This window comes from Coregonus clupeaformis, chromosome 27, assembly GCF_020615455.1.
Source record: "Coregonus clupeaformis isolate EN_2021a chromosome 27, ASM2061545v1, whole genome shotgun sequence".
In the NCBI taxonomy this organism is placed as follows: Eukaryota; Metazoa; Chordata; class Actinopteri; order Salmoniformes; family Salmonidae; genus Coregonus; species Coregonus clupeaformis.
The window spans coordinates 36072837-36087096 of record NC_059218.1 but is presented as its reverse complement, the minus strand read 5'-3'; the positions used below and the strand labels follow the sequence as shown (position 1 = coordinate 36087096).

The following is a 14260-nucleotide window of genomic DNA, read 5'->3' as shown; positions in this document are numbered from 1 at the left end:
CCTGTTAATTGAAATGCATTCCAGGGGACTACGTCATGAAGCTAGTTGAGAGAATGCCAAGAGTGTGCAAAGCTTTCATCAAGGCAAAGGCAAACTTTGAAGAATCTCAAATATAAAATATATTTTGATTTGTTTAACACTTTTTTGGTTACTACATGATTCCACGTGTATTATTTCACACTTTAGTTTTGATGTCTTCACTATTATTCAACAATGTAGAAAATAGTACAAATAAAGAAAAACCCTTGAATGAGTAGGTGTGTCCAAGCTTTTGACTGGTGCTGTATACCAAATGTAAAGGGAAGGCTTTTGATAAATGTACTGAAAACCCTATTGAATGAAAACTCCACAAGAAGTAGGAGGGTTTTCAGCGGTTTATTCAGTGCGCGCAAGGAAACCACGCCTGGAAAGCACATTATACATAAGGTAATTCTGATTACCAACTACTGAGAAGTGCGTAGGAAAGGCATGTGTAGGAGAGGCATACGTTTCCTAAGTCTGAATCAGGCCCTAAATTACTGGCTATTAGTTATAACCTAAGAGAAGTTGCTTTGCATGGTATAAACTAGTATTTCCCTTGTCAAATAGGAGAGCAGGATTTAACAGGAAGCCATTTTGAACAAAGCCTGTTTGGAGAAGACGGAACTCACTCCAACCCACTGGTTATCTTGAATTCAAATTGTTTGGCGTATTCAAGATAAGCCAACAGTGTGTTGTAATTTTGCATTTTCAAAATATAGTTTTTTTCTCTCAGTGCACCTGGAAATAGCCTACTATGTGTGAATTGCTCTTTATTCAATTGAACAAAAGCCATTTTGGAAAACAACTTGAGAAGGACCCATAGTCTTGACTCACCCATCGGTACTAGGTGTGGCACAGTAAAGGAACCTGGGGTGGATAGTTCTCAACAGGACTGGAGGTTGGGGTTGTATTTGAATAAGTACAATATTTTATGTACTCAACTGACTGATCTGGTATAATTTGTCTACAGTGTCAATATTGAAATCCCAGGTGGTGTTTTCATGAGAGAGAGAGAGAGAGAGAGAGAGAGAGAGAGAGAGAGAGAGAGAGAGAGAGAGAGAGAGAGAGAGAGAGAGAGAGAGAGAGAGAGAGAGAGAGAGAGAGAGAGAGAGAGAGAGAGAGAGAGAGAGAGAGAGAGAGAGAGAGAGAGAGAGATGCTTTCTAATAAATGTGTCACACCCACAGTATTTGGCACAGGCTAAGCATGGCTACGTCATACTATCGTGTAAGCCTGTGATTGGACTATGCATTTCCTTGTCGCATATATAAGATAGTCTGATGAAAACGTTAAGCGGCTAATGCCTCTGCTCTCCCTTCACGCATGTGTGAATCACTCTGTAAGTGCATTTTTACTTTTATGTTCTGTTTGTTTCAAGAGCTTTTTGTAACATTGTTTGCATTGATAATCATTGAAATACTTCTAAGATAGCTGTTTGTGGGATAGCTGTTTCACTACCGAAAGGCACTGTTGACTGTAGTGTTATGTAATGTCTGTAATATCTACTTGACTGTCTAAGTCACTTTCGATAAACGCTGCTAAGTCATCTAATGTTTCTTATTTTCATCACATTATACAGACTTACCAGCTAAACAGTTGATCATCTGAGAACCTGGGGCAATCTAGGAGTGGTTCACACTGACAAAGCCGATTGGGACCTGCAAGATAATTTATACACAGAAGAGACCGTGTTTAAGGTATGTAGTAGGGTTTAGGGTTGGATCCAAATTCATTATTCAGACGTTCACAAAATGAATGAGAGTTAAACAGATCTGATTTCTTACAAATATTTGGTGTCATATTCGAAGGGAAAATGGAACTATATCTGCCGGTAATTTCCTGATGTCTCCAGCGACGGCAGCACCCTTTGGTCTACATTTACATTCACGTCATTTAGCAGACGCTCTTATCCAGAGCGACTTACAAATTGGTGCATTCACCCTATAGCCAGTGGGAAGGATTACTTTATCCTATCCCAGGTATTCCTTAAAGAGGTGGGGTTTCAAATGTCTCCGGAAGGTGGTGAGTGACTCCGCTGTCCTGGCGTCGTGAGGGAGCTTGTTCCACCATTGGGGTGCCAGAGCAGCGAACAGTTTTGACTGGGCTGAGCGGGAACTATGCTTCCGTAGAGGTAGGGGGGCCAGCAGGCCAGAGGTGGATGAACGTAATGCCCTCGTTTGGGTGTAGGGACTGATCAGAGCCTGAAGGTACTTGAACTTTAGATATGGAATAGTATAGCCTATTGAAGTCTTGACACTGATAGTAGGACTATAACATGTAGCCTAATATTTTACATTTACATTTTAGTCATTTAGCAGACGCTCTTATTCAGAGCGACTTACAGGAGCAATTAGGGTTAAGTGCCTTGCTCAAGGGCACATCGACAGATTTTTCACCTAGTCGGCTCAGGGATTTGAACCAGCGACCTTTCGGTTACTGGCACAACGCTCTTAACCACTAAGCTACCTGCTGCCCATACGATATATTAATATAACATTAATTTGTGAATGATTAAGTATTTCTTGCATAAAATTAAACACCAAAAGTACATTTTGCCAAAGAAACAGGAGTGGAAAAAATTAATAATTCAGCATCTCTCTAGCGCATTTGCAAACGGGCAGGGAGTGACCGCGTGCTAACATCCAATATTTTTTTTGCGATTGACACTGTTGCCTTTAATTTCCCTAAAAGCAGTTAAACTGATGTAATTTGAAAAATGCCGGGAAGGCTAACGATGGCATTTTCGACGGTCTCTAAACTCCCTCGCTCCACGAGAAGAGCAGAATTGACTTTCATTCTATCAATTAATGCCAGGTATTCTTGTGAGTAGTGCTTTATAGTCTTCTAGTTGTGATTGAAGAGAAGCTAATAATAGACAAGTTGATTGACAAATAGCCAAAGAAATATCCTATGATACTGTCTTGTAGAATATGAATATATATATATATATACTTTTTTTTTTTTATGTAACCATCTGCAGACCAGATGGCCTGTCACTAAAAGTGTCCTGTCACAAAAAGTGGACCCTCACAGAAACCAATACTATCGCCATCTACTGGCCATGGTGAATTTTAAAATGTCCTAACTCCCTTTCCTCCTATCCTTTCCTAGATCCCTTTCCTGTCCTCCTTTCCTAGTTCATTTTGCTTTGCTGCTTTCCTATCTTCCTCTCCACTGTTCCTAGCTCCCTTTCCTTTCTGACCTTCCTTTCTCTTCCTTCTTTCCTAGCTCCCTTTCCTCATTTCCTTTACTAGCTAGAAAAGGAGAAAAGGAAGCTAGGAAAGGAGATAAGGGAGCTAGGAAAGGATAGGAGGAACATGTAAGAAAGCTACAGATATAGGATGGGGGGTAGATCAGCTTTAATATTGCAGATAGATTGTGGCTTCCATCAATGTAATTGTCTGCTGCATTTCCATTCTAAGTTTTGAATCCGGTGGTGTTTTGTATATCAGTTCATAAACCATGTGCCATGGAATCAGTACATCGACAATCTCTTCCCAACTGTTTTGCAATCTATATGGCACAGCTGTCAATTTTTGGGTCCTTAAATTAAACTGGTCTACTTTTTTATTTATCACAATTTTCTTTAACCAATTTGGGTCTTTAATGCAGGGCCGACAGACAAGTTCCTTACTTTTCCCCCGTTCCACTTGCCTCTTCCATTTTTGCCGTAATGCTGCAATTAGTTGTAATTTTGGGTAGAGCAGACCTTTCCATATATTTCTGTTAGCTGCATGTGTGACATAACTCCACCAGTCCTATTTATGATATAATTTACAAAGATTATACATTTTATTTTTTTAAACATTTATTTTAATCAATTAGTATATTTTAGTTTAACCATAATATTTGTTGTATTACTTGTTCTATCTTTTCTGGTGGATTAAACTGAAATTGCAACCAACTTTCTATGGCTTGTTTTAAAGGGAGCGATATTTTGGAGATTATTTCATTTTCAAATAACCGAAAGTGAGAGGTTGTAATCTGAATAAAGGGAAAAAGGCCATTCTTCAGATGTAGGATCTTAATTTGAACACTCTTTTGTTGCTGATAATTTTCTTGCACAGCAGGAAATGCAAACTTGTAGTATATTTGAGTTTTAAAAAGACTTAAGTTTGTAATTTCCACTTTGACATTTCAGACTTCATCTGCCCTAACCCAAAAATGTATCAACCCCTACAAAAATGTCCATTTATTTATAATCCATATAATTCACATTTCCTGTTGCTGCAGGATTATTTTCCTGCTGTAGCAAACTGGCTCAAATTAAGATCCTACATCTGTAGGAAAGGAAGGAAGCAAAGGGAGCTAGGAAATGAAAGGTCAGGAAAGGATGAAATAAGATAAAGAAAGGGCGCTAGAAAAGGATAGGAAAGACAGCTAGGAAACGAGGATACGAGAGGAAAGGAATCTAGGGAAGGAAAGGGAGCTAGGTAAAGAGGAAAGGAAGCTCAGAAAGGAAAGGGATCTAGGAATGGCGGGGCTTGGGTCAATTATGCAAAGAGTTCACGCGATATATTTTATTAGCCTTCTATGTTTTTATTGATCCATACAATATATATAAAATAATATTTTTGTCTTTCTAGCATTGAAAATAATAAATATCCCTGTAGGCTCGGCCTAAATGATGTGCTCTCTGACGCACTGCAACTCTACCGGATGACTACTGGGACAAGCCAATTTGCTTCCCCTATATACTTTGAACAATGCATGAACATAAAGTTGACCGCATCAATCTTGTGACTGCAAACTTATTTTATGCATTTGCAGTTTATTTTGGTTGTATTTTGGGTCATGTGTTGTCCAATAGCAACTGATTGGTGAATGATATTTGGAGTAATTGTATTTCTAAGTGAGGAGAGATGATTCTGAATACTTCTAAATTAATCTTGATAATACCATGATTAAGATAAAACATGCATGGATCATGAATAATGATGAGTGAAAAAGTTAGAGGCTACAAAAAAAGATGCAAACCTCTCACCATTACCAATAACAGGAGAGGTTAGAATTTTGGCGGAGGTATGGTCTTTGTGACTAACTTTCACACCCATGATTATTCATGATTAATTAATGATTATTACTAAAAATGTCAGCATCCAAAATTATTGACACCCTTGATAAAGATCAAATAAATAATTCAAATACTGAGCTATATTCTATGCTAAAAAGAAATTGGGAAAATATATTCTAATACAATTGCTCAGAGAAAGATGTTTTTTTTCTTTTCTTATAAAGGTAGTGTAAAAGGTCCCATATTCACAGCACGCAATGACTACATCAAGCTTTGTGACTCTACAAACTTGTTGGATGCATTTGCAGTTCGTTTTGGTTGTGTTTCAGATTATTTTGTGCCCAATAGAAATGAATGGTAAATAATGTATTGTCATTTTGGAGTCACTATTATTGTAAATGATTAAGGATAATGCTGAATGAATTGACTAAATGAAAGACTAACCTCCCCTGTTATTTGTAATGGTGAGAGGTTAGCATGTCTTGGGGGTATGATCTCTAACTTTATCACTCATCATTATTCACGATTCATTCAGGATTATCCGTAATCATCGTAGCATCCACATTAATGTAGAAGTGTTTAGAAATATATTATATTCTTATTTACAATAAAAGTGACTCCAAAATGACACAACACATTATTTACCATTCATTTCTATTGGGCACAAAATAATCAGAAGCACAACCAAAACGAACTGCAAATGCATCCAACAAGTTAGTCACTAGCTTGATGTAGTCATTGTGTGCTAGGAATATAGGACCAAATACTAAACTTTTGACTACTTTATTTATAAGAATCTTTACCTTTTTGAGAAAAAAAGTATTACTTCTTAAACAAAATATCTTTCTCTAAGCAATTGTAATAGAATACAATTTTTTTATGTCATACAATATAGCTCAGTATTTAAATGATTTATTTTATACAGTCATTATTGCTCATCTTTACCAAGGGTGTCAACAATTTCAGACCCCACTGTATGTGGTCAGAAACCTGTTCTATTCTCACTTACAAAAAAAAGACTCAAAATGAAAGAAGACATTATTCACCATTCAGTTACTATTGGACAAGACAACTAAAAATGCATCCAACAAAGTTGTAGAGTTGAAAGCTTTATATATAGTCATTGAGTGCAAGGGATATGGGACCAAATAGTACACTTTTGACTACTTTATTACACTTTAAGTTAATTTTTTATGACTTATTGAAATGGGTGGACTAGTGCTTTTATGTCTTAATGATGAAACGTTAAATGAAAATACCCTCAAATAAAACATTACATTCTGTACTTTCGTCTCATATTAATAATAATATGCCATTTAGCAGACGCTTTTATCCAAAGCGACTTACAGTCATGTGCACATACATTTTTACGTATGGGTGGTCCCGGGGATCGACCCCACTACCCTGGCATTACAAGCGCCATGCTCTACCAATTGAGCTACAGAGGACCACAATGTTCATAATATGATCTCAAATCCTAAATGCTGGAGTGTAGAGAACATTTAAATTTGAGCTTTACTGTCCAAATACATATGGACAATAAAGTTGATCTTGGGGCCCGATTCAGACTTGTACGCCTTTCATTTAACTTTTTAGTCATTTAGCAAACACTCTTATCCAGAACGACTTACAGGAGCAATTAGGGTTAAGTGCCTTGCTCAAGGGCACATCAACAAATTTGTCACCTTGTCCGCTCGGGGATTCAAACCAGCAACCTTTCTTACTGGCCCAACGCTCTTAATGGCTAGGCTACCAGCCGCCCTACGCCTTTCCTATGCACTTCTCAGTAGTTGGTATTCAGACTTAACTTATGCAGCTGCGTAATGAGCTTCGCAGACGTGGTTCCCTTGCGCGTGCTAAATGTTTAATTCAACCACTGAAAACCCTCCCACTTGCTGGCCTACAGATTTTCTCGTGGAGTTTTCATTAAATAGGGTTTTCAGTACATTTATCTAAAGCCATCCACTTAAATTTGGTGTACCTTTTTAACTTGAATTATCTCGACAGACTCATTACAATATATGGAGAGAACAGTTCAGAATATTAGCGATCAATGAAAAAAAGCTATGTAAATACACACATATTCGTCTCCTTTTCGGCACCAATTGGTAGATTAAAAAATATTCTGGTCTTGTATATTATTTAGGGTTAGGAATGTATTTATGAATAATAGAAAAACAGGTTTGGAGAGCCTTTACGAACAAAATATATTGGTGAATCAAAAATACAGTTGTTTGATTAATCCTGAAAGTTGCCATATTCAATTGTTCAATCCATGAAATATTGGAAGGTGAGAAAAGTGACTCAAATAGGCTATATGTCCCAAATTATTACAAACTTGTAAAACATTAGCCTAATATGATCCACTATTGCTAGCGATCCTGAGGAACAACCACATGAACGTAACAGAGGAAATAAAGGTAAAGTAACAATGGAATGGAATGATGCAAAATGTAAGGAAACTAACACTAAAGTGAGAGTTATAACTGTATGTGGGTATAACTGATGGTGGCTACCGTTAGTGGCTAATATTTAACACGATACAAATTGTAAAAAGTCAGGGTATATAATTAAAACATTCTAGAAATCATAAATCAACTCTGTAGGTTTGGCGCTGTACTGTCATTTGCACATGGAAAAAAAAGAAAGTAGATGTTGTTCCACTTGGAACCGACAGGATGCTCGACCTTATTCATAGTTTCATCGCCCGTAAAGGTGGTGGAATTATGAGGGAATTAAGTCAAGGTCAGAATATATCTGTAGACACACCTCCGCCACAACTTCATTTATTTGATCTCCACCCCAAACGAATAGCGGGTGAATAGCATGCTATTCTCATTCTTAAGTTCAAGGTCAGAATACATGTAGAGAGAAAAGTGCATAAAAATAAATTACTTATGTGCGCTTAACTCGGGTCGGGAATCCTCCCTTGGTGCTCGGGATGGAATTGTAGGTTAGAAATAAATGGCATACTATGTGTTTCCACAAATTCCAGGTGTAAAATTAGAGTTTGAATGTTGTTGGGTAACTTCTGATTTTAGATGTATTGTTCTAAATTCCAATCTCTTACCCTGCTGAAGAATTAGGAGAAGAGCCTGCCCTTTCATAGCACTTTTCCTAAGTGGTGCAGTGGTCTAAGGCACTGCATCGCAGTGCTAACTGTGCCACTAGAGATCCTGGTTCAAATCCAGGCTCTGTCGCAGCCGGCCGCGACCGGGAGACTCATGGGCGGCGCACAATTGGCCCAGCGTCGTCCAGGGTAGGGGAGGGAATGGCCGGCAGGGATGTAGCTCAGTTGATAGAGCATGGCGTTTGTAACGCCAGGGTTGTGGGTTCAATTCCCACGGGGGGCCAGTATAAAAAAAATATGTATTCACTAACTGTAAGTCGCTCTGGATAAGAGCGTCTGCTAAATGACTAAAATGTAAATGTAAATAAGATTACTGTACAAAAATGACAATGTTATGTTCTAAAATCAAGTTGCTAAAAAAAAAAACTCATCACCATTTTTTATTCCAGGCGTCATAGCCGAGACCAGATCCTTATGAGAAATATCAAGAGGGAGAACCTACAAGAAGCCAGAAGAAGAGCTGCACTGCAGAAGCTGCCTCAAATCTATCTCGGATACGTACTCTGAAAATTGTCCAATACAATAATACAAGAGACAGCCTTGTGCAGACAATGGTCGGACAGTTGCTAATATCACCTTTATGAAAAGATAAATGAAAATTGGACGGATTTTAGTTAAACATGGATCATTTCATTTACAAAGTTGTGAACTGATTATCTAATTTGTATATTCGCGGCAACCCAGCAACAAAATTCCTCCTCGATTAGGTTCTAGGGGAGAGATATGATACTAAAGCTAGTGGCGGAACCAGGGTGGATTCTCTTTGCTAGCTCCACCCCCTTCTCTACGCAAGTCTCGGCCAAGTCTATTGGCCAAATGTCTCATCCCCTTCCATAATTTGAAAGATGCCAGGTGCACCCCTGTGAAATTGTAATTCAGCCAAATAACTAGTGACACAAAACCAGCACACCGGAAACGATTGTTCCTGATTATTCGTCACATCTCACAGACACTAGCTACATTTATGTGAACCTGAAATGGCTCAGAAAAGACAGAGTGATGAGCCATTGGACAGAGCCCCCAAAAGATCATCAGTTTCTGATTCAACGGACTCAACCCCTACCAATATAGCTCATGAACTGAATGCCAGATCCCCTGGTTTTGTTCCCCCAGACTTCCCCCAAATTGATAACACAGATAATGGGCAGTCTCAGAACCTGCCATTACTGTCTATTACAGCGGGTGAAAATGATGCCCATTCATCCACTAATGCACAGCAAATGGATCCTCTCGGTGCTTTGAATGCGTATTTAGAGAGACTTCAGCAAGGTGACGATGGCATAGACAGATCCATAAGAGTGATTAATCGAGCAAAGTTCAATACAACTGAAATTAGACAACGGCTGGACATGAGTCGGGATGATGTGAATGACTATGCCGTCTTCTATGCTATGATTTTAGAGTCAATAGATGGACTTTCCAAAAGAATGACCGAACTGTCCGGTGCTAACGATGTAAGACTGTTACAGTTGGAGGGCGACTTTGTGTTTCCCGTCTCAGCCCGTTTGCCGAATGGAGAAGTGGAAACTGACACATTTCTTTCGTTAATCGAGCAGGTGGTCCAGAGTAACCAAGAAATATTGACTGATGACACCCTAGAGCTTGTTGTTCATATCGTGCACAATCTCGAGGGTGGTGGTGGTCCACGTAGAAAGGTGAAAACTATCTTTGATAGTGAGCTAATTGAGAAAAAGCGTAGGCACCTCATTGTACTCGCTAACAAAGACGACAACCTTTGCTTTGCCACTTGTGTAGTTATGCTCTTAGATCCAACATTGACTATGAGTGAGGCTGAGCAGAAAGGCAGAGAGCTGCAGACTTCTGTTGGGTTATCTGAGCTCACCAAGGTTTCTTTATCAGACATTAACAAATTTGAGAAGGTTCAGGGTGTTAAAATAGTGGTATATTACCGCGAAGGGTCACTTGTAAAACACTTTAAAACACCTTTTGAAAAAACTCATGCCACAACTATTTTTCTTTACCTGCATGATGGCCATTACTATGGTATCAAAAACCCAAAGGGGTTTCTGGGAGTTAGCTTTTTTTGCACCTTTTGCTATTCTGGCTATAGCAAAAAGAATGACCACAAGTGTCAGAATTGCTGCAATGTCTGTCATCATGCTGAGTGCCCAGAGCAGAGAGGGCAGACCCAACAGTGTACAGAATGTTTGCGTTTCTGCAGATCGAAATTCTGCCATACACAGCACAAAGTTCCTAGTTTGCATAAAGCCTCTGGTAAAATGGTTTCCACGTGTGATGTAACCAAATACTGTTCCCAGTGTAACAGATGTTACACTATCAATGTGGCCAATCCGAAGGAACACAAATGTGGAGCTAAACGATGCCACTGCTGTAAAGCTGATCTAACGGAGGCAGAAGGCCATCAGTGTTTCATTCAACAAGTTGAACCTGAGGAGCCTAGTGAGAAGTACATCTTCTATGACTTCGAGACAAGACAAGATACAGATGAGCACGTTCCCAACTTTGTGTGCTGTATGGATTTCCATGGCAACATCTGGACTGCAGAGGGAGAGGACTGTGTTAAAGCCTTTTATAAAAAATACAGAACAAACCAGTACAAAGGCTATACATTCATAGCCCACAACTCAAAGGGATATGATGGGTATTTGTTGATGAACTATCTAGTAAACAACATGATTACACCAAAAATCATAGCACAAGGCAGCAAGCTTATATGCATTATTGACAAAGACTTTGGACAAAGATACATTGATAGTCTCAGTTTTTTATCAATGAAGCTGAGTGACATGCCAGAGGCAATGGGCTTTGAAAATGACAAGAAGGGATATTTTCCACATTGGTTTAACACACAGCAAAACCATAATTACATTGGCAAGTACCCCAGCCCTGAATTCTATGGTTTCAATACCATGATGAGAAAAGAGAGGGAGAACTTTCTGCAGTGGCACAAATCAATATCTGAATCAAAATCTGGGTTTGACTTCAAGAAAGAGATGGCAGAATATTGTAAGAATGATGTGATCATTCTGCGGAAAGCATGCTTACGGTTTAGGGAGGAGGTCCTTAGCACTACAGAAGTTGACCCACTGCAATGTGTGACTCTTGCATCCCTGTGCATGAAAATCTACCGCACAAAATTCTTACCCGAAAATACCATTGCCATTCCCCCGTTAGACAATTACATCCAAAGTCAGAAGACTTTTTCTACTCCATCTATTCAGTGGTTGGAATATTTGGCTCACAAGGAAAAACGATCCATAAAGCATGCTCTGAACGAGGGAGAGAAACGGGTGGGAAAGTACTCTTTGGATGGTTTCTCAGAGGATGATGATGGCACCACAGCCTATGAGTATGCTGGTTGCTATTTTCATGGTTGCCAAGACTGTTATGGCTATAATGTTTTTTGTAAGCAGACCAAAATGACCTTTGGTGCCATGCATCACCGTTTCCAGGACAAGATCAGCTCGTTGCAAAAGGACCACAATTTGAATGTGAAGGTGATGTGGGATCATGAGTGGAATGAGCTCAAAAAGACAGATCCAGAGGTCCAAACTTTCTTGAAAACCTTTGAAATGCATGAGCCCATGGAACCCAGGGATGCCTTTTTCGGGGGTAGGACGAACGCACTCCACCTGCATTACAAAGTGCAACCAGGGGAGACAATCCAATACTATGATTTCACGTCACTTTATCCCTTTGTAAATAAGGTAAAGGCTTACCCCATCGGACATCCCAACATAATTGCACGTGAATTTGAGCCACTAGACAATTACTTTGGTTTTGTCAAAGCCAAAGTGTACCCCCCAAAGGGTCTGTATCTCCCTGTGCTACCCTATCGTGCTGCTGGCAAGCTCATGTTTCCACTCTGCAGAATCTGTTCTGAGTCAGAGAATCAAGAGACTGGGTGTACTCACTCAGATGAGGAAAGGGCTCTAACTGGAGTGTGGTGTACTGTTGAAATGGCTAAAGCCATTGAGAAGGGGTACAAAGTTGCCAAACTGATTGAAGTGTGGCATTTCCCAGTAAAGTCTGAATCTCTCTTCACTGAGTATGTCAAGACCTTTCTAAAAGACAAACAGGAGGCCAGTGGGTGGCCTCATAGTGCAGCTGATGAAGCTAGCAAAGAAGCTTACCTTCAGAGATATGAGGAAACGGAAGGTATTAAGCTGAACCGTGAAAAAATTGTTGTCAACAAGGCCAAGAGAAAAATTGCTAAGCTTTTTCTGAACAGTCTTTGGGGAAAGTTTGGCCAAAGACCAAATCAAATGAACACAACTTTGATTAAAGATTTGCAAGAACTTCTGAAGTGTGTGTTCTCACCTGAGAAAGACGTTTCTAATATCTCTTTCTTGAATGATGATGTTGTCATGGTGAATTGGAAGTACACTGAGAAGTGCCACAGTTCTCCTGGTCCTGTTAATGTTTTCATTGCCGCTTTCACAACTGCCTATGCTAGACTGGAGCTCTACGACCTCATGGAAAAACTGCAGAAACGAACGCTGTACCATGACACAGACAGTGTCATATTTGTGAGTAGGCCTGGAGATTGGATGCCAGAGCTAAACGAGTTCTTGGGGGGCCTGACGAGCGAGTTAGATCCAGGTGATCACATTGTGGAGTTTGTATCGGGTGGACCAAAGACATATGGATACGAAACACACAATGGAAAGAAATGCATGAAAGTTAAGGGGATCACGTTACATCATTCCAATGCAACTTTAGTACATCTGGAGTCTCTCATAAGATTGGTCAATGACTTTCTTAGAGATGGGGACAATTCAGATGAGATATTGACACAGAATACCCAGATTGTCAGGGACAAGAGGAGATTCACCTTAAAAAACCGCTCTGCCCCAAAACGACTTAGAATAGTGTATAACAAGCGGAGGCTTCTCCCAGACTACAGTACACTACCCTATGGGTACTAGGTTCTCTGTCTGTACTATGCTATTATTGAAAGGTGTATGTAATGAATCTAATGGAATAAAATCACTATTCTGTGAAGAATGCCTGTATATGTTGCCTATGAATATTGTTGTAATTATGATAGTACTGCTGGGATTGTCAAGACCCTCGGATGATTTCTCGGCAAAAATACAGAACATTTTATTTGTTTATGATATCCCTATCTCATAGCGTGGGGTAAAGTGTGTGTGTATATAGGGGTTTTTATGTAAATTGACCATATTCCATATTCTATTGAACATGATCTGTATTTGTTGTCTCTGACGGTTATTTTCTTTTTGTATTTTTATACGATATGTGATAATATTTTACAAACACCAAATTGTTTTTGTTTACCTTTTTCAGGCCATATTTATACTGTGTGTGTGTATGTATGTATGTATGTATATGTCTGTGTGTGTGTGTGTGTTTTTTTTTTCAATATTGTACTATCAAATGTTTGTATTGACACGTATTATTTTTACTTATTTAAAATCTGCAAATAAGTGCAAAAGTAATTCAATATATTTTAGGAGTGGAAGCTATTTCACGTTATTATGGCATAAGAAATTCAAATTTACCCAATAAATGACTGGGCGTTTATATATACAGAGAGAGTGTGCGACTCGCTTTATTAATTTATATAGCTTATAAGATATTCCATAGACACAGTACATACAGTGGGGGAAAAAAGTATTTAGTCAGCCACCAATTGTGCAAGTTCTCCCACTTAAAAAGATGAGAGAGACCTGTAATTTTCATCATAGGTACACATCAACTATGACAGACAAATTGAGGAAAAAAAATCCAGAAAATCACATTGAAGGATTTTTTATGAATTTATTTGCAAATTATGGTGGAAAATAAGTATTTGGTCACCTACAAACAAGCAAGATTTCTGGCTCTCACAGACCTGTAATTTCTTCTTTAAGAGGCTCCTCTGTCCTCCACTCGTTACCTGTATTAATGGCACCTGTTTGAACTTGTTATCAGTATAAAAGGCACCTGTCCACAACCTCAAACAGTCACACTCCAAACTCCACTATGGCCAAGACCAAAGAGCTGTTAAAGGACACCAGAAACAAAATTGTAGACCTGCACCAGGCTGGGAAGACTGAATCTGCAATAGGTAAGCAGCTTGGTTTGAAGAAATCAACTGTGGGAGCAATTA

General features: G+C 39.1%; 1 protein-coding gene across 1 annotated transcript; it reads left to right on the top strand.

Annotated features, from left to right (window-relative positions):
• Positions 1-1298: 1298 nt before the first annotated feature.
• Positions 1299-13702, top strand: LOC123482014. The gene is made up of 3 exons (XM_045208173.1): positions 1299-1358; positions 1599-1716; positions 8553-13702. Exon 3 carries the CDS (start codon positions 9141-9143, stop codon positions 13071-13073), a length of 3933 nt encoding a protein of 1310 aa, XP_045064108.1. The 5' UTR covers positions 1299-1358; positions 1599-1716; positions 8553-9140; the 3' UTR covers positions 13074-13702.
• Positions 13703-14260: the final 558 nt, after the last annotated feature.